The sequence below is a fragment of the Aythya ferina genome (genome assembly GCF_964211825.1).
Source record: "Aythya ferina genome assembly, chromosome: 19".
Lineage (NCBI taxonomy): Eukaryota > Metazoa > Chordata > Aves > Anseriformes > Anatidae > Aythya > Aythya ferina.
The window spans coordinates 10,377,881-10,400,823 of record NC_140309.1 but is presented as its reverse complement, the minus strand read 5'-3'; the positions used below and the strand labels follow the sequence as shown (position 1 = coordinate 10,400,823).

The window sequence follows — 22,943 nt, the reverse complement described above, 5'->3', positions numbered from 1 at the left end:
GGTGTAAAGACAGAAGGGGACTATTTACAGAGACACCATCACTCAGCAAAAATGTATCCAAAGAGATTTCTCCCTGCTTTTACTCTAGACCCATAAATCTTCATCACGAGTGTAAGATAGATGCCATCTCAAAGCAGCAAATCTAAGCACCATCACACAGTAGGGAGTAACATGAGCGTTGACCCAGCCCACCCCATCCCACTACCCTGCTCACACTGTCATTGTGCTCTGTGTTTTTCTGCCTGTCGTGGGATTCTCTCTATCACTTACACACTTTATTCTCAGGATTCGGACATGTGATGACTCGGTGCAGCAGAGAAAACCTAGTGATAAGGCTGTGAACTCTGATGCCCTTTCCACTTCCATCCCCTAACAGCTCTTGAACTGTTCTTCTTACCAGATGCCCATAAAAAGTACTCTCCTGCTCAAATGATACCTGGAAAACTGCTCTTGCCTAGGGAGTCGACCAGTGCTTGCTACAACATGCGTGGCTGCACTCACGGCAGGCTGCCAGCCAGCCATTTGTCAAACTGCGGATCACGTTAAAGCTCTAGCATCTGTCTGCTGGTTAATAAATGGGAAAAGATAAGTTTGGAGGTACATTAACACTGCTTCAAAGAAGAGGCATCTTTGTTGGCTCGGAACAAGTAGGATAGTTTTAACTTCCCCCCCAAACCACTTACGTCTTAACAAACCCAGGCTGAATTGAATTTATCTTTGAAAAACATTGTTTTCTAGGCTAGCTCTTCCTTCCTTGGATTCCCTTCCACTCCCTCATCTCAATGAAATGATAGCAAGGAGCTTAGCAGAGAAGACACCATAAATTTGCTTGTTGATAGTTGATTTCTATGTTGGTGCTGTTTCCAAAGACAGTAATTATATTTCTGCATTGGACTCAAATTATGTAATTTATAAACCTCGCTCTAATAATCCTAAAATGACTTACTTTAGCTTGAAGTCACTCATACCTTTAATCCTTGGCAGTGCTCTTTTAATTCTTTTTAGTCCTTAAGCACATTTTACAGATTTAACGAAACTTTTAAAGTCTTTTTTAAACCAAAACATACAACAATGACATTTCTAACTCGGAATGTGAAGGTATGTGCCTGTGCTCGTGTCCACAACATGGACAAAGAAAAAATGGGCAGTAGATGGACAGTGAGACTTTATCAAAGTGCTCAACTGGGCCTGACATGCACTTAATGGCAAGAGATAAATAGATTCTTCTAATACCTTAACTGTTAGGACATAGCTGACACATAGATTTATATAGTAATCAGGGCTGATATGCGAAAGTAGTGCAGAGGAAGCGCATGCTCATAGCACACAGACCACTTTGGGCAGTAGATACTAACGGTATCTTTGTTCCTTACCTACCCCATTGCATTGCAAAGCTGGGTTAGCAACACCTCACTTCTTCAGTGGTTCAGGCTACCGGCAGTGGCAGAAATCACCTGAAGGTTGGTTGTGTAGGAAATGTCAAACTCAAGAACAAGAAAATCTTGAGGAATAATGCAGCCATTGCAAAGAAGGGGAATTAGATGGCCTGATGGGTCTTGTCCATCTCTGACTCCGGCTGGTTGCCAAGGGCTGTCGGACAGTGGATGGGAGAAGAACCAGGTCTGGAAAATGACCCCCCAAAAATCTACTTTCCTTCTGACCTAAATGATAACTCCAGTCATCCAGCTAGTTGACTTGATTGGGAAACCAGCTTTTCTCCTTGTTATCCAATTATCCAGACGACCCATGTCTATCTTAAGTGGAGTCTGCTGTACATAAGCTGTCAGACTAGATACACATTTAATTCCAAAGAAGGCGTAAATTGGCAAAGATGCAAAAAGATGTTTTTACTGTTTCAGTTTCTGTCAGACTCTAACTAAAAAAAAAAAAAAAAAAGGAAGGTCTGCTCACAGAAATTTAGTGGTCACTGACCTCTTTTCCTTGCAAAGCTTTGTTTTCAAGCAGCTACAGTATTTACATTTGCATTATAGTTTCTAAGTATGTGCTGGAGCTTCACATTGCATTTTCAAAACAAAAGCAAAGCTAGTATTGTGATTTATGAAACTGTGACAAATCTCTCTGACTCACTCAAACTGTACACACACAAATTGCCAGCCCAGGCTAGAACTCTTTCCCTCCAAAATACTGTAATCAGTAAATGCTCTGATTTATGTAGTCCTTCAACAAGTACATTTTTTAAGCTTTCAAATGCACTTTGGTCATTTCTAGGCATAATATTGAAAAGCAGCCTGTAATATAAGGCCAAGCCTCTACAGTCTAGTTGAGAGGATGTGTTCTGCAATACACCAATAGAAGACAATTTCTGTGACCCTGATTTCTGTGCTATAGGAGTTCATGTGCTGAACTCCACGAGTCAGATTCCTCTTGTGCTCTCTGCCTGTTACTTCTGGGCTGAGGAGGGCACGAGCACCATGCTGCTGATGTGGTTTCTTCCTTCAGAGGTATAGCATGGGGTGATCTGTGTACACTCCATGTATCCAAATTCATTAGGCCCCCAACCACATACACTTAAAATGTAAGCTGGCCTTAAAGAAAACCAGCGGATCTGCCAGTCAGCCCCATAAAGGAATTACTGACTCCAGAGCAGTAAAAGGGAGCATGAAACCTTGCAGCTGTGCATGTACAGCCCTAAGGAGAAATGCTTTCTACCCTGGGGAGTTCATCCCAGCATCTCCTGCTGCTTCAGCCTGGGTGAAAGGTCTAGCTCCATGTTAAATCTAGGTACAGCCTCACACTCGCCTGTCACTTGGTTTAGCAAATCAAAAACCATTCTCTACATCTCTTCAGGTTTATTACTATAAAGCACATAGCACAGTGACAGCAGAGCAGATTTATTCTTTAGGAGACTAACACAACACACAGGTTTCCGAGGGAGAATTGTCAGTATATAAAATAAGTAAGTATCACTGTTCAGGCTACTCTGTCAAGGTAAGCAATATGCTGGTGCAACTGTCAGACCCCTGTTTTTTCTTCCAGAAGGAGCTTGGCGGGTGCAGTGCCCCAGGAGTCAGGGCTGCAGTGGAAATGCAGGATGCAGCGTGCAGGAGAAGATCCTTGTTCATGCCCATCTGCTGCAGCCTCTCTGTTACCATTTCTTTGGCTGCCTGAATATTGCCCTTATATTCATATCTGATTTACTTTGACAAATCATACCCAAATCCACATTGCTGCTACGTTTTATAAGTGGTGAAACTGTTCTGGGGATATTCAAGAGTAGGATTTCATTTTGTGGGCATGTATCCCTTTTTTTTAACCCATCATGAAATCCAGTACTTTATGATGGCTCAGTTTATACTGCAGTTTATGGAGCAAAATAATGTTTTTTCTCTATCTATTCCTGTTTCAGGAATACATATGAACTTAAACTAAGAGCCTATATTAAAACTGCAGAGCACCCCACAAATTCTGCATCTCAGAACCCTTGTTATTAGTTCTGAACAGGGAAAGATGCAATTACGGCACCATTGTGGTCAATAAAGCCCATGAGTTTTGAAGAGTTGCTGTACAATTTAAAGCAAGGCCTTTAAATCCCTTTATAAAGTTTCAGTTAAACAACAGAAAAAAATCTCATTTTCTCTAAAAACTCCTGCACACTCTGTCAGCTACCAGCAGTGGAAAGTCGGTGGCAGCAGAGGTGCAAACGCAGCAGAGCCCTGCACGGGCCCTGGGTAGGAACCTTCTGGATTCCTTCCAAATGTCATCAGCAAACTCATAATGCAATGAAGGAAGCTCGTATGTTGAAGCAAACTCTTTAACCTGATTAATGGGGTGTAAGTAAGTGGAGCTAATTAGAGGTGCTGTTAGGGGATAGCCCGTCCGAGGCGCTGGGATCCGCGTTTAGGCCCGTTTGGCTTCAGGCCTCCACACAAGGCCGAGCACTGCATCTGGCTGTCAGATGGTTACCACGGCCTGAGCCTCACGCGGGTCTTGACACCTCTGAGCTTAGCAAGGGGAAGATTTTGAAATATTTATGTGAAATTTGTGGTTTGGGTCTAAACGTGAAGTTCACGATGAGCAGTGAAGTCACACGCTCTCCTGCGTGCCTGCCTCAGGTTGGATGGGAGGGAGAAGGAGCAGGGGCCTGCTGGTCCTGCGCAAGAAAAACCCTTCCTGATTTTTGTCCAAAAGAGAAAACATCAGTGATCCCAAACTGTGTTGAGAGATGAGCAGCCACCTGGACATAAATGTACCTGAGCATTTAGCTTCTGGAATAGGATTAGCCCTGTATAGACTCAGAGCTTCGATTGGTACCTCTCCTTCCTTCCTTTCTCCTTTTCCATTCTCTTCCTTTTAATTTTTCTAAGGTTTTTTCCCCTCCCTCTCCTCAATTGGTCTTAATCGTAACTTGGTCATGGGGTCTAGGAATTCAAGAACACAGATCAATTGGTCTTCCCTCTGAAGAGCATTTCTGCAAAGAGATTTCTGCATAGGTTCAATGCAAAATCAGCTCAGGCAGCAAACACACTGGCATATCAAATAACATTGATGCTAAAAGCAGCCTTTGAACTTTCAGAATATTCATGCCAGGGTCAGAGATTAAATTACCCCCTCAATTAAGTCTAAGAGCTCAATGTTCTTCCTACAAAAGGTTTATTTGGATGATACTCTTAAAAAAAAAAAAAAGAAAATTCAGGGCTCTTTGGGAGATGCCATTTTTGAAGTGCTGGGGAAGAAGAGCAGCGTTCCCATTGCACACATTTTAACGTGGTTACATGACTCATTTCTCACGTGCAAGATCCTGCTGAGGGCACTGAGCACTTCAGCCTGGGCTTCTCTTTCTCTCCAGCCCTGCCCAAGACAGAGCAGCCCCATCCCGCAGCCTGCCAGGCCCACCAAGTGCATTTTAGCTCCCAAACTGTTTGTCAGGTCTCCGGACCTGGACTGTTCTCCACTTCTCAGCCTGGGCTGGGGCAAACACCCACGCCAAGCGGGTCCTTCCCTCAGAGCCCAACAACCAGCTGGGGCTTTCAGTGGAATTTCTTCTAGGTCAGACGTTGTTTAAGGGGGAGGGGGAATGAATGCTGATACCACAAATGTCTCTGGTGTGAATTTAGGATCACTGCAGTTCATAGAAAAAGCCTGCTTATGTTTCTAAAGGGTGTACTGATACTAAGAGACAATTCTGACTTTCTACCATTTGATAACAAGTTGGTCAACTGCATTTACTTACTATCAATTGTGGTGTGGGGAGATTCCTTTTCTCTTTCTTCTTATTAAATCAAGACACTTTTTAAGAAATATTTTATTTTTGATGCAGAAACAGCCGGTGAAGTAGCAGTAAAAAACATCACCACAAAGAGGCACATGGCTTTGAAATGTTTTGGTATGTAACATAACTGTATTGTTCTCAGGTCTTAACTTTTGCACAAAGAGTGTTTCTCCTTGTTTTAAAAGCAAACCCTCTGTCAGTTTTCAAAGGGTTACACACATAACATGGTGGTAGAGGAACAAAACACAAAAAATATCTAAGTGTTTCAAATCATTTCACAAATAACATTGTTCTATTTCTCCCCTTAAATGAACAAGAGTTTCTTTGATATTTTTTTTAAGTCAAATTTAGGATTCTGCTGTTCAGAGCAGAGAGGTCACAAGGCCCTAATGTATTTAGCATTGACTGCCCTCTCTTGTAGTGCGTCTATTAGTCAGTAATTTGATTTGTACCTATTCATTTGCAGTCCCTGCAGGAGCTCTGAGCTGGCCCCAAGTATAATTGGTGCTGTCTCTATTTTTACATCATTAGATTAGCCCCGACTCCTGGCCACTTGTTGTCTGCGCTTGTCTGTCCATTTATACAACCTAATGTAACACAAAATTCATTACTGATCACATTACTTTCAACTCTGAAGCCAGCTTTGTGATAAACATTTTGTTAACCCTTTCTTGCCAGCACACAGACCTGGGGGATAAATGCACTTTCCCTTTGCAGAAAAATCAATATCATAATAAAACAAAGTGCAGTCACATTTCTAGATTTGTCATTCCTCCTGGAGAAAGAAATGGGGAGAAACATATATGAGATGAGTAAATGATGTCTGCATCCAGGCATCTCAGGCTGCTGTATATGAAATGAGCTCAGCAGTGTCCTTTCTACTAGAATATAAAGAAGCGACACAAGATAGGGCCAGCACTCAATTTAAAACTTAATTTCTTACTCATTGTTCTGCAAGTGTTTTAGCTCTTCTGTGCAGGCTATAATCAGGTTATGACATTATTGGAACTGGACATTTTTCTTCCAGTGCTTTGTCTCCAAGTAGTTAACAGAGAAACAATTCCCCCTCTCCTTAGAGATTTGTTATTATGTTGGGTTTTGGTTTGGTTTGTGGTTTTTCTTCCTAATGATTAAGCAAATTAATTTTCCTACTGCAATACTCCAGCATTTCACAGGAAAATGTGAAGCTCCTTTCTGTCTAGCTTGGTTTTGCTCACATTTGATTGTTTTGCTGAGTACCTTGTAAAGCATTAGGCTTTTTGCATCACAGAGGCTTCTGCTATTGATTTCAACAGGAACAAGAGGAAAGCCACGGTAGGTATTCATTTAGGCCTGATTCTGCAAAGGGCTCAGCATCCTAACAGCACTGTTTGCAATATCACGCACATGAGGTGATGCTTGCTCTTCAGAGAAATGTATTTTGGTGCATGCAAAAGCTGTTGATTTTTAACAGTTTTCTAAATTGATTTTCTGTTTGTACAGCTTGGCGTGGAAGTCTGTTGGTTTGAGTTTTCTAAATATTTAGAAACATTTCTCAATGTTTATTAAATGTTCCCTTTAAAAGCCAGAGTTCTGAGGCATGTCCCACACTGAGTAATCCTGCACTGAGCAGGGTGCAGGCGGCGAAACAGCCGTATAGGATTTTTCCATCTCTAATTTCTATAATTACCTTGTTATTCCTTTTGGAGTCTTCACATGGTATTTTTATGTAGCATACAACTTACGGCAAGCGTGTATTTCTTAGTAAGAGCCCTTGTCTCCCATCATTTGAAACAGGACTGGTATTTTTACAGCTGTTTTGTGAGCCCAAACTTGTTGCAGCTGCTGGCATGATGGCAGAATAAAGATGAGGCAGTTCCTCTCTGTCCTCCCAAACCCAGCAGCCCCAGAGAACCTCTCAGATCGAGGCTGGGGTATTTCACTGATTTTTACGGGAATTATTTTAGTTGTGTGCAGCACTGGCTGGCGCTTGGTCCTAAAGCCTAGCCAGGGGAAGGTGCATGTCTCTGCTCAGCTCAGCTGCTGCCTTTGTGCCCCTCAATGTCTGCTTCAGTTTTGTCATCTGAGTGCTGGGGATGCCAAAGAGACCTGAAGTCACTGTACGTGCTACTCCTGTGACTTCACATTGCATATGAGCCACAGACAGGGTCGCGACGCGGGGCACACTGCGCGCTGGGAGGTGTGCGCCAGACGGACTGCCTGACCCCAACCCAGGGTCCTGCTGTCCGGGATGGTTAGTCTGACTCTGCTCCCCTTTCTGTTGCTATATAGTGCAGATCTGCCACGCGTCTGGCATTAACTCTTCGAAGGTTTGTTATCTTAAAACGACACGCGGCCAATCTGCCGACTCCCCTTCCTGCCAGTGTGGAGCATTAACATCGTGCTGATGCCGAGGGCATCTCCTGTTCCCTTGATTTTGAAGGGAAGATGGCCAAAGTCATTGCAAAGCTCTCATAAACTATGCATTGCCCTCATCAGGGGAGACGGGAGAGGAGGCTGGAGAATGGAAACCCATTTATGCAATAAATTGTTAAGTAGTTGAGCTGTTAAATGAACACTTCTTATTAGAGAGATACAATGAAGTATGAGTCACCAAACAGCAAAACACACATTAACACAGCAAAATTCCCATCAATAAATGGCAGGTCAAAAGCTGAAGCAATTAAAATGTTCCAGCCTGAGCCAGCTCTTCGGCCCTGCAGCTTTTAGTCCTCTCAGCAGCAGAGGCCCTGGATCTGCTCCTCGTGTTTGGCTTCAGGAGGCAGAAGTCCTTCGATGGGCCCCTGAAGTGCCACCTCCGCAACTTCGAGGGCCTGCTTCCATCCGTTTGGATGCCTTATCATTTCCTATCATCATACTGCAGTCCTGCCATCGCCTCTTGTCACCCCCATGCATTTCTCTAACAGAGTATCAGACAAACGGTAACCTGATTTTTCTGATAATCTGGCCTTGCCATCCACATTGGAGTCTAAGGATATCAGGGCTTGGGGCCGTATCCTTGCTTAACAGCTACGTTGTTGGCTATCTGATGCTTGTCTAGTGGAGATGGGCAGACAGAATGCGTAAAGCAGGGAAAAGGCAGCAAGGAAAAGGTGAAAAAAAAAAATACTGTGGGGGTATTTTTGCTGGGGAAGCACCTCTCGTACCAGTGCTGCCTCTTTCCAGGGCACATCTCGTGGGGCCAGGGTTGGTGACTGGACACCCAGGGGCAGGCAGTGCTGGGGCCAGTCCATGGCAGTGCTGGGAGTGCTTAGCTCTCCTTGAGGTAGGTATTGTAATTTGTGGTATGGAAATATTATCTTTCCTTTCATTCCTAGCCTGCTGTCTCCCCACCATGGATAATATATAAAACAGTAGACTTTTATTCATTAACATTTATGGGAAAATGTTAATATTAAACTGTAAGTGAAAAGCCCTATCTTATTGAATTCTTCTGCTGTGTTATTGGGAGCCTAATTACATTTTGCATTTAAATAAAAACCAGATGACGTTCAGGACGGTCAGGCAAGCATTCTGTAAGTGAGAATTTATCTTGCGATCTGGGTAAACAATGTCTCATCATTTAACAGTTATTATAAATAATGGGTTTTTAAGCACTTTGCTGGGAGTTCATATTGGCTCCACACGGGTTGCACTGAGAGAGAGAGAATTTCAGTGACATCTTCCAGGCATCCGGTGAGGAGGAATCATATCCTGAGCTCACTTCTCAAGCTGCGGCAGTTTTCATCCTACTCTGTTTGTTATTGCTAAATATTTTATGTCTGACACACACACAAAAAATACTAATAGCAAGAAAAATTGCAAATCGGTTGGAAGCATTTTGCAAATGGAGAAAACATCAATGCTACAACCCAGCAGAAGTGGAATATGTTTAGGACTCCTGCAGAGTTTCATGCGAGTGATTTTAGAAAGAACCCTCCAAAAGCACATTGGTTTGGGAAAAAAATGGTGCTGTATAAAAAGTTAGGTGTTCTTTCACAAAGAAGATGTTGAGGTAAAGTAAAGACAAAAAGATAATAGACTGGCTGTTTTTCTGTGTTTCTGCTGGTGCCCTCTTGAATTACATCATTGGTAATTGCATCCCTGGTAATGCGTGAGCTACTTTAGAAAAAGATTGAAACTTCTAAAAAATGTAAATAGCTTTTTCCCCACTTCTGCTGTTTATATTTTATGTTTCATTCCTGCCACTTCAGGCAAGGTGGTTGTGCTTTTGTAGCTAGCTGGCTTTTAGTCTTCGCTTCATGTTTCTCAGACATTAGCAAGAGTCTCTGAGATTTCTCCCAGGCATTTCCCGTCATGGGCAGGGAGCAGCTTTGAATGCGGTCTGTCCCGCATCCCAGCGATGAAGGAATTAGTTTTCCATGCAGACAGGAATAGGTGGTAAGTGGATGAACGTCTCAAGCAACCATTTGCTGTTGTGAAAAAATCCCGGACCGGTAAGTGCCTAACACTGGCTGGTGGCAACCACAGCCCAGAGCACCACAAAGCCACCCACTCTGCAGAGCGGCTGTTTCCGGGATGTAAACTGTTTACTGCCTTTTTCCGTGAGAGACATTTTATCCCATTTTCCAAGAGCATCCCCGCAGCTAAAATACCATGCTTTTTTTACTTTTTTTTTTTTTTTTTGGTATTTATTTGTTATTTCCTTGGTCAGTGACTTTCTTAGTATCTACCCAACACATGAACTCTGTGTTTACATCAAAAGCTGATGGTGTTGTGAAAGACAAAGGGTCAGTATCACTTCTCCAACCGTTTCCAACGATGTTTTTCTGGGAAGGCCGTGGGCAGGAAGGTGCTGGCAAAGGCAGCAGCCAGGACCAGCCCCAGGCCCTCTGCTTGGGCTCGCTGGCACAGTGCAGAGTGAGTAGCACGGGTGGCCAGGAATGGGAACACCCTGATCCAGGTGAGCAGGATGGGAACAGGGGTGGTTTCCCAACCAGATGCAGATAGCTCCACGCTGGGGGACCAGAAGCAGTCCCATGCAATGTGCTGTGAGATGCTTGCAGCTCCCCTCCCTGAGACTCTTCTGACTTTCTCCTAAGCCAGGGCACGGCTTTCCCATGGGGGGGTATCTCCTGCCTCGCTGAGCAGCTACTCCCACTGGGTGCTCCCTCCCTGAGGCCAGGCTGTCAGTGGAAATGAGGTTTGGCAGCGGTAATCACAATTAACCTGGCAGCCTTCCTCCCTTTATCTGCAGCCATGGAGGCAACAGTGGATAGATGTGCTGTACGGGGACAGGTCCCTAACCTGAAATGGTGCTTTTTTGCTTTCAGTCAGGGTCGGTTTTATCAGCACCTTCAAAAAATATGTATTTGGATTATATTTTGCCTATATTGTCACTTGTTTAGTTCACCTTTTGGAAACGTGGCTGGTCACCACGTTCACGAAACGAGTGAAAACTATGCGAAGGAACACGACATGAAGAGCAGGTAGTGGTATTAACTTCTCCGCCAGATGCCCAAGTACAAGGCAGAATCTGAACAGCTTGAGATGATTTAAATTGCCTTTCATGTGGGATGTGGCTAGAGGAATGCCTTGGTTTGCCATTAGGTCTTTGAGATTTCACACAAGAGTTATCCTCTGCTACGTGCTCATCCGTAGGCTGCAGCTCATTCACGCATTTGACAGTGCTTGTAACAGTGTGACTAAAAAGGCAAAGCGACTTAGAATCCATACTTGGAACAGTTTTTAAAATACAAATTTTTAAAAGGGAAAAAGTCCCAGTTACTTCTTTCAACTGCCTTCTGGTTCCATGGGAACGAATGCAGATGGCTGTGCCAAACAACTCCCTCAACAAAAGGCCAAGTCAAGCTTCAGATGTCACTTTTATCAAGGCTCTTTCATATTTATGTCTAACATCAGAATTTGGAGCTATATAGATACGGCAGAGCGTATTCAGAGCCTCAAGCAGTCCTGCAAGCGAGCGAGCCTCCGAGGTTTCCCGTTGTTTCTGCAGGCCTGGTTAACACCAGTCCAGGTACAGACTTGATTGCAAGAGAACTGCGGCAAGCTCTGAGTGCTTCAGAAAATCAGGTCTGTGTTTAGAAAATGGGTCTGCTCGAAGCAGCGATGTCAACATCATCTTTGAAATAACTGACTAAATAGGCCAAATAAGTTCAGTTTGGAACTGGAATTAGTGGGGTGTGTTTGGAGTTTCTCAAAGACACTAAAACTAGCTTGGCGGAGATGAAAGGAGGAAACCTCTGCTCGATAGATTTCCACCTGAGCTCTTCAGATTCAAGAGCCTTGAAGCATTTAGATGAGCAGACAGGGCTGAACCCGGGTGACTTCATTTTGTGTGGCTGCGTGCACTTCAGCGAAAAATTTCTGATTTGGACCAGCTGAGCATCTGCTCCCCCCAAACTTTCAACTTTTCCTTTGAATTGAACCCAAATTCCAGTCCATTCTAGCTTCCTCCTCAGCATCAATCTGCACCAGGAAGACAGCTCAGAGCCTCTCAGTAGCTTTCCTCGCTGGCCAGAGAGGCCACTTTGTGTCAGAAGTACTAGAAGTTGTGCCAGAATTACTTTGCTTTGTAATATTATACTTTCAAAATGAACTCAGCAATACATTTTTGTCAGAAGCACACAATCCTCCACACACACATGCAAGATGCACACATAGGCCCACTCGGCTCTCAGAAGTTGTCCTCCTCCTGGGTCGTCTTGTCTTCCTAAACCGGGATTTTTAAGGAGGTCCAATAACCAAGGCAACATCACAAGAGAGGAAAAAATAGGTCTTAGACATGAAAGGAACTTGCTGCAGTTCTGAGGTTTCGGCATGCCTCAGATCCCCTGTTCGGCATATCAGTGAAACGCTGCCCAGACCGTGAGGTCACCACCACATTTGTTCGGTTTTTCAGGCAGCTTTTCCATACCCAGCTTTTTTGCTACAATTTTTGGGTTGGGTGCAAGAGAGGAGGAGGCTGCCGGCAGCACTCCCCATGTGTGGTGGCTCCACTGTGGCAGCCTTTGGGCCAGGACCCCCCTCCCCAAGGTCTCGGGTGGCTCCGGGTCTGTTGGAACCGATGGGAAAGAGCATGCCAAGGCCCACATTTTGGGTCTAGACCTGCTTTGGGTAGACATGTGGTGGTTTCAGGAATAGGGATAACTCCTCCAGAACTTCTGAGCAAGACCCAAAGCCTCTGGGCAGCGTAGGACACAAAGTGGAGCACATGTTGTGGAGCTGGTAGGTGTCGTGAACACGCAGATTGCATTTAATTTCTGTTCTTTATGGAGTCAGAGGCTGACAGAGGGGTCACTGTTGAGCAATCTGAGGCACTCCCGTAACCCTGAGAATGAGAGCCCAAACCCAGGAATTTTAATACAGTGTTTTCTCTGCAAATGCTTTTGGTCTGATATACACAGATGTGCTGCTTGCGTAACTGAAGAGACAAGATAATTCTGCCTGAATACATTAAAAATTTGTATACACACTGCCTTGCACAGGAAAGCATGCATTACATTTAAGGTACATTATAGGATTTGTACTAGCAACATAGTAAAACTTTCAAGATGAAGTAGGAGAGAATGCCTTTAACAAAAACAACCATATCTGCATATTCATTTTTAAAACTCTACTGGAAATCGTGCATAAGGAGTTGTAGGTTTACATGATGTGTATAGGCTACAGAAACCTGTTTTCTGTAACCATTCGACTGTTCCAGTTCTTGAAATTTCACATACTGCCTGAAATCGGCAACTCATCCTTCTGAAGTGCCATTTATGTAGGAAAACATCCTAAACCTCTTTGCAAAAATATACAGCTCTAGGAAACTTGAGATTATTTTTTAAAAGCACTGCAGTCGTTGTGAAAGTGCCCATCATGAAGAATATTGTCTCTCTAAATGCTAGTCCTTTATCTAGTGCACTTTTAACCTTCCATAAAATGTTCAGAGTCAAGCCTGGCAAGTCGCCAGAGACTTGGGTCTCATGCTGCATGGAACCAACTTGTGTGGAGCTTTTTGGTTTCTCTTTTTTAAATGAGAAACAAGCTTTTTTATTTTTCGGGAGACAAAATTCTTTCGAAGTTCATGCATGAAAATGTTTTGTCTGTATCTCAACAATCTCTTCATGCTTGAAGTAAATCTAGTCATTTATGTAAGTTCACATGTCCTCCCAATTTTGTAAGTGTTAGACGTTTGGCATCTTAGCATTGAAATAAGGCACTAGAAATGAAATTTTCAGTCTCTGAAGGGCTCTGATGTTCAGAAGGCTCAGTCTTCAATCCCCTGGCTCTAGCCTGACTTCTGTACCTCCTCATCTCCTTGGTAGATCCTGCCACCTTTTTTCCGAGATGCCAGGTTTCATTTCCAAGTGCATCACATTAACGAATTCTATGTGGATTCAGCATCAGAGTTATTGCAAGATAGTTTGACTGTAACTAATATTTTACATAGGCCACTGAATTCTGATTTCAGAGGAGTTGTACAGGCAGTGTTTGCAAGTCTTCTTTACTTTGAAAATTTAATGTGGGTGCTTGTGTGGTGTCTCAACATTTTGAAAGATGCAGCAGGATGAAGTGCTTTTAATATGAGGATTGATTTTCAGTGTTCAAATGCCATAGTGTTACATTTCCTCTTTTGAATGGAGTTAAAAATCTGTGGGCTTAGAAAAAAAAAAAAAAAAAAAAAAAAAAAACACAGATCTTTGGAGCAGATCTGTCACAGCCCCACGAAACATTGCAGGGAATTGGTCCCTGCAGCTGCCCCTGCTGGCTGCCCCAACACTGGGAGAGCTGGGCACAGGACTTGGGGCAGAGAGCAGGTTTAATGGACTTGTAAACATCACGATAATCTTACTCCTTTTTAAACATTACTGTAATAGATGAAGACTTTGAAATTTGGGAAGGAGTACTGTAAAAACACATTTGCTCAGAAATTTATTTTCAACCATATCAAATTAAAAGGAGCTAGGAAAATTAAGAGCTTCGATGAGTATTTGGTGCTTGCATTTCAATATGATTTAATATTAAAGATTTTTGCTTATCAGTACACCCAAGTCTGCAGGTGGGTGCAGATCCCAGTGTGGGACTGGAGCCAGAGCCAGCATCTGGGTCCTCGCCTCCGTGCGCAGCTGTAGAGGGCTGCCAAGCTGCGTTACCCTCAGAGTGCCCTTCTTCACAAAATCGTGGGTCATAAGAAAGCGAATACCCAAGAAAAACCTACAGTTGCACTATCAGCAATGCAATTTTAGAGCCTTGGAATTAGGGGAGGTGTTTCTATGTACCAGTCCAGTTACACATCTTCAACTTTTGAGCCTTTCTCTTCCTCAGGCTGTGCCACGCATGTCCCAGGAGGCAGCACTGACTCGAGTGGGGCCTGCTGGTGTTGGTAGTTAACATTCATGCAGTCCTAGAGCTAAAAGTGTCCAGCTGAGTTTGGGTTGTTGTCTAAACACAGAGAGATGGAGAGCATACGTGTGGCAGTGCATGCCGGTGGGCAGGGGAGCGAGAGCCACGCGGCTGGGGCCGGTGAGAGCTCCGCTGCGGGAGCATGTCCCGCTCCGCTCAGTAGCAATCAGTAAAATAAAAATGTTTAACTAATCCATTCACTGGGGAGCGTTGTGTAAATTACAAACAGTTTAAGAGATCCTCAAGACTTCCATTGTGTTAATATAAATTGCCTTTTAGTGTTCGCTTTATATAGGATCCTTTTGAATGGGAATCCAGATGGCAGAAGCTACATAATTATTATTCATTACAGTTAATAAGTAACACTCAGGAGCCCCAGTCAGCTCTGCAAGTCCCCGGTGATAGGCATTGTGCAAATATAAGGGTAAAAAAATAGTCCTTGCTGCAAAGTATTTTACAATCTCGGCTAAAGAGAAGGAGGCGTGAAGGGCCCATGCCTTCGTCTGGGAGCATGGAGCGGGCTGTCATTTTGGGAAGTGTGTCTGCAGGGAGTCTTCTCTGAAAGAAGGACAGAAATTATCTTTGATTGTACAACACAGCTCTGCCTTTGGCCTTGGAGCTGTTGCTCTGAAACATGGCTGGGGAGAGGCGCAGCCCCCCGTCCACCCTGCGCCCAGGCAGAGGGGCTGGGGAAGCTGCTGCCAGCCAGCCCCTGGCTTGTGGTGGAGCCCCAAAACTTCCCTGGAACAATTGTGGTGAATGACAGCAACAAAATCAAGGAGATGCGAGCTCTGCTGGCCATTACCCCGCTTCCTGCATTCCTACTTGTTAATTGTGTAATTCCTAACGAGTCGTGAGGCGTCTGCTAGACTTCGGGATGCGTGCTCGCTCTGACGCTTCCTTCCCTCCCCTGCCCAGCCTCCTCCCTTGCCAGAGACCTTGTTCCTTTAAAAATGCCATCCTTAAAAATCAGAAATACTCAGCACAGAGAAAGGAAAAGGGAACTTGACATTAGTTGAGCTTGAAAGGCTTGGTGCTGTGAAAAGTGACTGACGTGTGAAAAGAGGCTACAATTAGTTCTTTCCCCGAGCACTCTCCCATTCAGTCCAGGGTCACTCCTTCAGTGAGCTGCGGCTTTGAGGGTAATGTGTTGTGACAGTTTGAGATGATGAAGAATAATTCTTGTATTCAGAGTTGCTGCCGCTTCCCCGCTGCCCTGACACATCAGGCTGCTGTCATTGTATCATTTATCCTGGCTGTGGCTCCGCCGGGCTGTGCCGGGGCTTGTGCAGCGCTCGGTAGGTAGAGGAAAGGGTCAGCTCCGCCAGCAAATGAGTTTTGAGGATATTTTGAAACTGTACTTAACAGCCCGGTGTAGGGAAGGGCAAACACAGAGAAAGGAAAAACCATTAGAAGAAATAATGCACTGGAGAGGAGATTTTTGAGTAGACATAAAGGAGATACCATGGCTTCAAGTGGACCACTACAGCGAGAGCACAAATAAGAAAGGCAGCATAATTTATGAGTGTTCCGGGCAAAAGAGGGCTATATAGATTTTCTTCAGGCATTGAATTAATGTGCCATATAAAATGGTTTCACATTTAAGCTTGGCAGGACTTTATACCTTTCTAGATTTGATGAAGTCCTTTGACAGTTCCTGGAGCTTTCTGGAAGTGGACAGACAGCAGCCCCCACGGGGCAGGATGCTTGGCCTGCCCCGCCGCGTCCCTCAGCGCCCCGAGCCACTGCTCCTCCTCACCGCTGGGCCCTGGGCAGGCAGAGGGTGGCTTTGGTGCTACAAGTGTGGCGTTTAGGATTATTAACAGAAATAAAAGTTTGTTGTTTGTGTGTTTTTTTAACATTCCTTTCCAGTTTGTCCCACAGAACAGGCACTGAAGGCAGGCCGTGGTGTCCAGGCAGGCAGAGCGCAGGTAGGCCCAGCCTGGCAGCAGGGGCACTGCAGCACCTTTAGGTGCCACTGCCCCGAGCAGCAGCAGTGTCGTGACAGGGCCGAGGGGCTAACATGCACGGCAGGGAGGGCTGTAGGTGCTGCTGCCTTCAGAGAGCCTGTGCCCTGCAAGTCCTGGTGCTTCTGGCACCCTGGGTGATGCCAGCGGTGCCCCTGACTCTTAGCGCCAGAAGCGCGGCAGGGCCGCTGCTGGCTCCCCTCAAGTGACTTGCTCCTCATGGCTTCAGCAGATGTTGCTACTCCTTCATCTTTTTTCCTGTTTTCTTTTTTTTTTGGTCAGTCAGAACTCTGTGAGTCGTTTCCTCTAGGGACGGGGGCAGGTTTTAGTATTTACGTTTCCAGTATTAGCATTTATTTGTATTTGTGTTTGTTTTTCACGGGCTTTTGAATGCCTCGGGGAGCCATTTATGGGGCCAAAATAATGCAAGTGCTGGTCTTCTCACAGTATTTCATTTCCTTGATGGTGGAAATGCTAGGAGAAGAGCAGGTCTCATGTTATTTTGACCCCATAAATAGCTCCCAGAGGCCCCTTTCTTCCTTCTCCCACCCACTCCCCCCCAAATCAAATATTTAGGTTTCTGCAAAGCCTGACTTCTCAACTCTGGTTATCTTGCTTCAGCAGAAGCAAATTGCAGTTATTACAAAATAGCCAGGGAGTCTATAAGGCAGAATGGGTTTTATATGATGCACAATTTGTTGGCTACTGTACAAGTTCATTAAAGTGCATCAGAAGCGGTTGTTTTACTGGTACATTTAAGGAAGTTAATGCATCTCGACAGTGTGTGCATGGGGGAACGCAGACACAATAACCCTCAGACATGCTGGGGCCAAGTCTGTCCCCAGCAGAGCTCCGCCGAAGTGAGCGGCATCTCCCGCCGGGAGCTTTGCCCCACTGTGCCCAAGCGGTGCGGAGCCCAGAGCCATGCAGCTGCCGCTGCTCAGTGCCCACGTCCTGCAGCAGCTGGGTCTCAGTTCTCATTTTCCTTGCTTCTCAGCCAGCCTTTTCACAACATGTAGGACCAACGGCTTACGTGGCATGTCTTGGTTAGCTCTGGGAGCTATTTTGTCTCCTTCCAGCCATGCGTGTCCGGTCCGCAGGGTTCAGCTGCTGCTTCAGGGCTGCTCACAGGTGAGGAGGACCAGCAGGACCAGCATCAACATCCCAATGCACCTCACTCTGCCCTGCCCTGCTCTGCCAGCAGGTCTGAGGGCAGGATCATGCTTTGCACTGGGCTTTTTTTTTTTTTTAAGGGTATTTTTTATTAATGAAACAGCTGGAAAAAATGGGCTAATTTGGGGGAATGCAGGAAGGTGCACAGGGGGTCATGTTTGCAGGGCAGGACGTCCCTGGTGACCATGTCATGTCTAATTGCACGTCTCACGTGGCCCAGGTGCTGCGGCGTGACCCGGCCGTGTGCGAGAGCCCAATTTCCCCCGCGCAGCAGTGTCAGGAGTTTTACAGCGGCTCCTTAGGTATCGAAATACACAGCTCTTCTGCCTGGCCGCCTAATTGGTTCCAGAGTGAGCCCGGACACAGCACAGAGCGGTTTGGGAACCCTCAGACTCGTTTGCCCAGGGCAGTGTGCTGGCTGTCGTGGTGTCGGGATGGCAGTTTGGGCTCGGGAACTACCCCATTTTTTACCTGGCCCTCTCCAAACAAAGCAGGCTCTGGAAAACTTCTCCTCCAGCTCCCTCTGAGCCTCTGCATCTGCTTTAACCTCTCTTTTGCCTCTTCCCATTCCTAATTAAAAGGTTTTAATGCCTGATAGTGGCAAGCAGAGCCCACGGCTTCCACAACAAGGCCCTGCACCCATCGCTGTGCCTCCCACACTTTTTGTCTGTGCTTTTTCCCTCCCTGGCATCAGCCTCTGCAGTGCCACCCCCTGGCAGTCCCCCGCAGAGGTGACGAGTGCTGCTGGCTACAGAAATGTCGCAGCCCCTCAAAATCAGCACTGCCAGGCTGAATCCCCCCAAACACATCCCATGGCCGGGCGGGAAGGCTTTGGGACGGGACGGAGCGCAGGAACGTGCCCTCGCACTTTTCCCCCCTTCCACCTTTTGTTACGGTTACTGGAAACACAACATGTGCCTGAAAATCGATTATAGCTTAAAAAGGGCCGGGGTGGGGGAGCAGAGGAACCTCAGGAGGAGCTCGGCAGCCCTGATGGTGTCTGATCAGGGCTGGAGCGTGCTCCGGCGCGCTGCTGATGGCTGCCCGGCGAGCGCAGGCTCTGACGTGAGACGTTTAACCAAAGCCAGCTGTGTGCAGGGGAGATAAAAGCACCAAATCAGACAGGATAAGCGCAGTATTAGTGTGGGATACGCCACTCATTTCTGATTTAAATTACTGTTTTTACTTCCTGAACTCATGGGAGAGTGAGGATGTGAGGAAAATGAAGAGGTTTATGCACGTACATTCCTTAACCGAATACTGGCAAGAAATGATGATTAATCCAGCTGAGGTCATTATCAGTGCTGCTTATAGGGTGACCGATTTCCTGCAGATTTGTTTTTATGGATCCTGGGCAGATTATCTCCTCGGCAAGTTACCTCTGTGATGGGGGATTGCATCTCCCAGCCCTCGTTCATCGAGGTGTGAGCTCGTGTGGCCAGTACCCTCCTGTGCCCGGGTGGCACACGGGAGTTGTGTGCGCTGCGAGGACACTGGAAAGGGATGCGTATTGGTTTGGTGAAGAACTGGCTTTCTGCTTTTGCCATGCATGGATACATCCTTGTCTTGGGGTCCCATTGCAGCAAATGTCTGTGGAGGAATTTGTCCAAACTGCTCGCTCCGTGTCCCTTCCCTGAGTGCAGGCTGCGCAGGGCTGGGAAGTTGCACTTGGGGCCACACATCACAAGTCGAGGGAATATTTCTTGTAGGCTGTCACCGCATGTCCAGGAGAGGATTCCTGTCGTGTCCCCGCGGCTCTGCCTAATCTCACCGCTGCATGCCGCCGCTGAGTGCTGGGCAGGGTGATGCTGCCCAGCGGCGCTGCTGCACGCTGCCACTGACTCAACTGTTGGGTTCAAGTGGCTCACAGAGAGGCCACGGGTCCAGACGATGCTCTACACACACAAAAATCCTCGTGCCTCGAGATTAGGGAGCAAGAAAGGCTTTGGGAGGTCAGCGAGGGGAGGAGATGGTTCGAAAGGGAGAGCCACAATGAGGCGTTCTCCTTTACTCTGGGCCACAGCCCAAGCACATAGTAAAGGGGATATTTTGGCTCAAAAAAAGCAGAGATATTTATGTCTGCTTATGCAGCATAAGGGGTTGTAGAAAGTCCCTGCTGCGATCTGCAGTGGTTACTCACTGCTGGTACACACCGCCAGTAACTGGTGCTGCTGCTGACCCTTCCTCCATCCCAGCAGCACTGCTGTGGAGGAAGGATGTTCCCTCATCTGCCTCCGTACCCTTTGCACCCTGCTCAGTTCAGCCGTGAGCATCCCCAGTCCTGAACCCTGGCAAGTCCCCAGTCATTGGCCTCACCCCCAGCGAAGGGCTTGCCATGCCGGGCAGCGCTGAACGCCTCCAGCCCTCTGCTGCTGGGCTGAAATACAAACCCAGCAGAGATGTGGGACCAGGAGCTGGGATGCCTCTGGAGCAATTCGTCAAATCGCCCCAGAAAAGATGGATGACAAGCAAATGCAGCGCTAGAGCAGGGATACAATAAACAGATTTGTCAATAAAGCGGCCGTCTAATGGCACTCTGGGTTCTTTTATCTGAAACACTAACCAGGGCCTCTTCTCTCTTCCCATTTCAGAGCTTCAGCGAGAGGGAAGCATAGAGACGCTCAGTAACAGCTCCGGTTCCACCAGCGGAAGTATTCCACGCAATTTTGATGGTTACAGATCACCCCTCCCGACTAACGAAAACCAGCCTCTCAGCCTTTTCCCCACAGGATTCCCGTAAATTAGTCAAACATACAAGGGGAGATCAAGACGGGGTAACAAGCTGTCTCTCTGCCTAAACAATCTTGATGTGTCTGTCACCCGCCAGTTAGCTGCCGTGCTGGATGGTTCTCGTTACCCTGATAAATATTGACGACTCTTCCGCGTAAACCTTCCTGGAACGTACTCACAAAATCTTGACTTTGTTTTCCTGTGCAATATGAAGAGACTCTGTCTTCAATCCCGATAGCTCTGCGGCTTCTTTTTTTTCGCTGTGTTCAGGAAGAGATTGGTTGAGAAGAAATCTTTCTAAGCCACTTTCGGTCAAGCATATGGTTTCACAACCATTCTCTGCTTTTTTGTGCTCAGAGACAAAGGGAATCTCGGTAACGTGTGGTGCAAGCGCCAGCCAGGAGCTCCAGCCGCCTGCAAAAGTGCCGAGCATTAACGAATGAACTGGAGAGAGTGGAGATTCAAGGACTTTCTGTGGACAGGGTTGATCATGTTATTCCTTCCTTGTTGCGTCTCCTTGCTGCCCTCCTTCCCCTCTAGATTCATCAATGCCAGGAGTATTACAAATGGAAATGTTACTTTTTGTTCTTCGGAAGAATTCTCTCTATTGCTCCAGTTTTACTCTAGTCATGTATTTTAGAAACGTACTTAATTGACTAACTGCAGTCACCGATTTCTCATACTTGGTTATAAAAGTTGTTCGCTGGAACTCAGATATCTGTCCAGAAATGCATGTGTCATTGAATAAATCTAAGTTAAACAAGAAACTACTTAAATGTCAGTGTTCATGGAGTATTACTGGGCTACCCCTGTGTTTCATAGATCTTCCTGGACCAGACACTATATGCATATTTACTAACCGAGAGATTTAATTAAAGCCATCGGTGGATGTTACTCAGCCAGTCTAGCTTGGTTTTGCATCCCTGGGTGTAAGAACTTTTCAAATGTAAACAGTTTTTTACAGTGAAAGATTTAAATGGTGTTCCTTGCACCTCTGGAAATCAGCACCCACGTGTGTATGTAGGTGTCCGACCTGTGCCTGTTACACTGCCCCTTCGTCCTGCTTCCCATAAGCCGAGGACGAGGCGCTGGAGACGTGCACCTACATTTAGGGTACTGCAGGATCATGTGTGAGAGGCTTTTGAGAACCCTACAGCATCCTGAACCCGTAACACCGCTCTGAGTGCGCACCGCCAGAGCCGTGCAGCTCTCGCTGAGGCAGTGACGGGCTCGCACATAGTAACCACATGAATTTCTACATCTCAGCCAACTTGTGTTGGGAAGCAGAAAGTGAGGTGGGACTGTCAGCTTATGAAATTTCCTTCCCACTGCTTGTTTTTAATAGAAGCCGTTTGAGTCATGGAAATGAGAGGAAACTATCTAAACCCACAAATCTTTTTGCACTCTTGAAGCTTACACCAGCCACACCGACTGGTGCAGGACTGACCACCCTCTTCCTACTCCGTCCCCAAACACCAAATATCAAATTCAGTCTTGGGCTAGATTTCTTTTTATTTTCTTAAGTGTAATGCCATGCCTCAGATCTCAGAAGCTTTTTTTTCTCTCTCTCTCTTCAGGCTTGCAAACCACTAATAAAAACTGAGAGTCTGCAGCAATAATTTCAGTTTCTTGCTTGGTTTTCAGTCAGGCCTTTCTCAAGCAAAAAAACTTCCTTGGGATGAAATCAGAGGAGAGTTTGCCCATAAGAACTTGCAGCTCCAGCCCACTGGCTATATCTGTGCTCGCAGGCTCCGCTGTAATGTTATGTTTCTTTTATGTCTGTAAAATAATGGATTGAAGTAAGTGCGTTAGGGTAGGGCTGGCATTGTGAACAAATGGAACCACAGGGTCAAGTCAGTCCACACCAGTTAGGGTTTTTAACACAGTTCAAGCCAAGGTCAGCTCCAAAAGTTCAAACAAAATCCAGATTAACACATACAGAAGGGATTGTGTTGTCACCGTGATTCTTGTTTCCTTTCAGCCTTTCCAAAGAGCAGCCGTAAGGGACGGAGATCTTCTGAAGGCAGGCGACTGCTGTTCTTCCTCTCGCTGCTGCCTCGAACAGCTTGGTCGCGGGTTCTTTGTGAACACACAAAGTAGGATAGCGCATAATGCAGAGTGGTGTCATTGGAAATGTATTTGTTGTTGGCAGGCATTAAATCACTTTTTATAAGTGCTGCAATACGGCCATGTGGAAATTCCCAGTCTGCAAGAAGCTCCTTTGAATCAGGATGTTTTGTTTAAAGGGGAGGGGGGGGGAACCCTACAAACTGGGGCTGTACCAAAATATTTTCAGTCTGGTTCATTGAAAAGAATGTCCTAAATTCCCCGCTGTCGATAGCCCTGTAGCCAAATTGTTAAGAAATCCTTGAGCTTAAGGGAAAAAATAAAAAAGGAAAAAAAAAAAAAAGAAAAAAAGGCAGAGCACTGCAATGAGGTGGCTAATTTAACTTTAATTTGATACTTTCACAGATGACCCAGCAGAATAACCG

General features: G+C 45.9%; 1 protein-coding gene across 10 annotated transcripts in view; it reads left to right on the top strand.

Annotated features, from left to right (window-relative positions):
* BCAS3 (BCAS3 microtubule associated cell migration factor) overlaps positions 1 to 21,227 on the top strand; it is a 353,584-nt gene extending 332,357 nt beyond the window's left edge. For 6 of the 10 annotated variants that reach the window (XM_084492825.1, XM_084492820.1, XM_084492822.1 and 3 more), the window contains one exon: positions 20,313 to 21,227. In XM_084492825.1, coding sequence (XP_084348951.1) covers positions 20,313 to 20,461 — 149 coding nt within the window. In that variant the 3' untranslated portion in view covers positions 20,462 to 21,227. Of the gene's footprint in view, positions 1 to 5,278; positions 5,345 to 20,312 lie in introns of all 10 variants that reach the window. The other 4 variants (XM_084492814.1, XM_084492823.1, XM_084492819.1 and 1 more) reach the window with 1 other exon arrangement.
* The last annotated feature ends 1,716 nt before the right edge of the window (positions 21,228 to 22,943 follow it).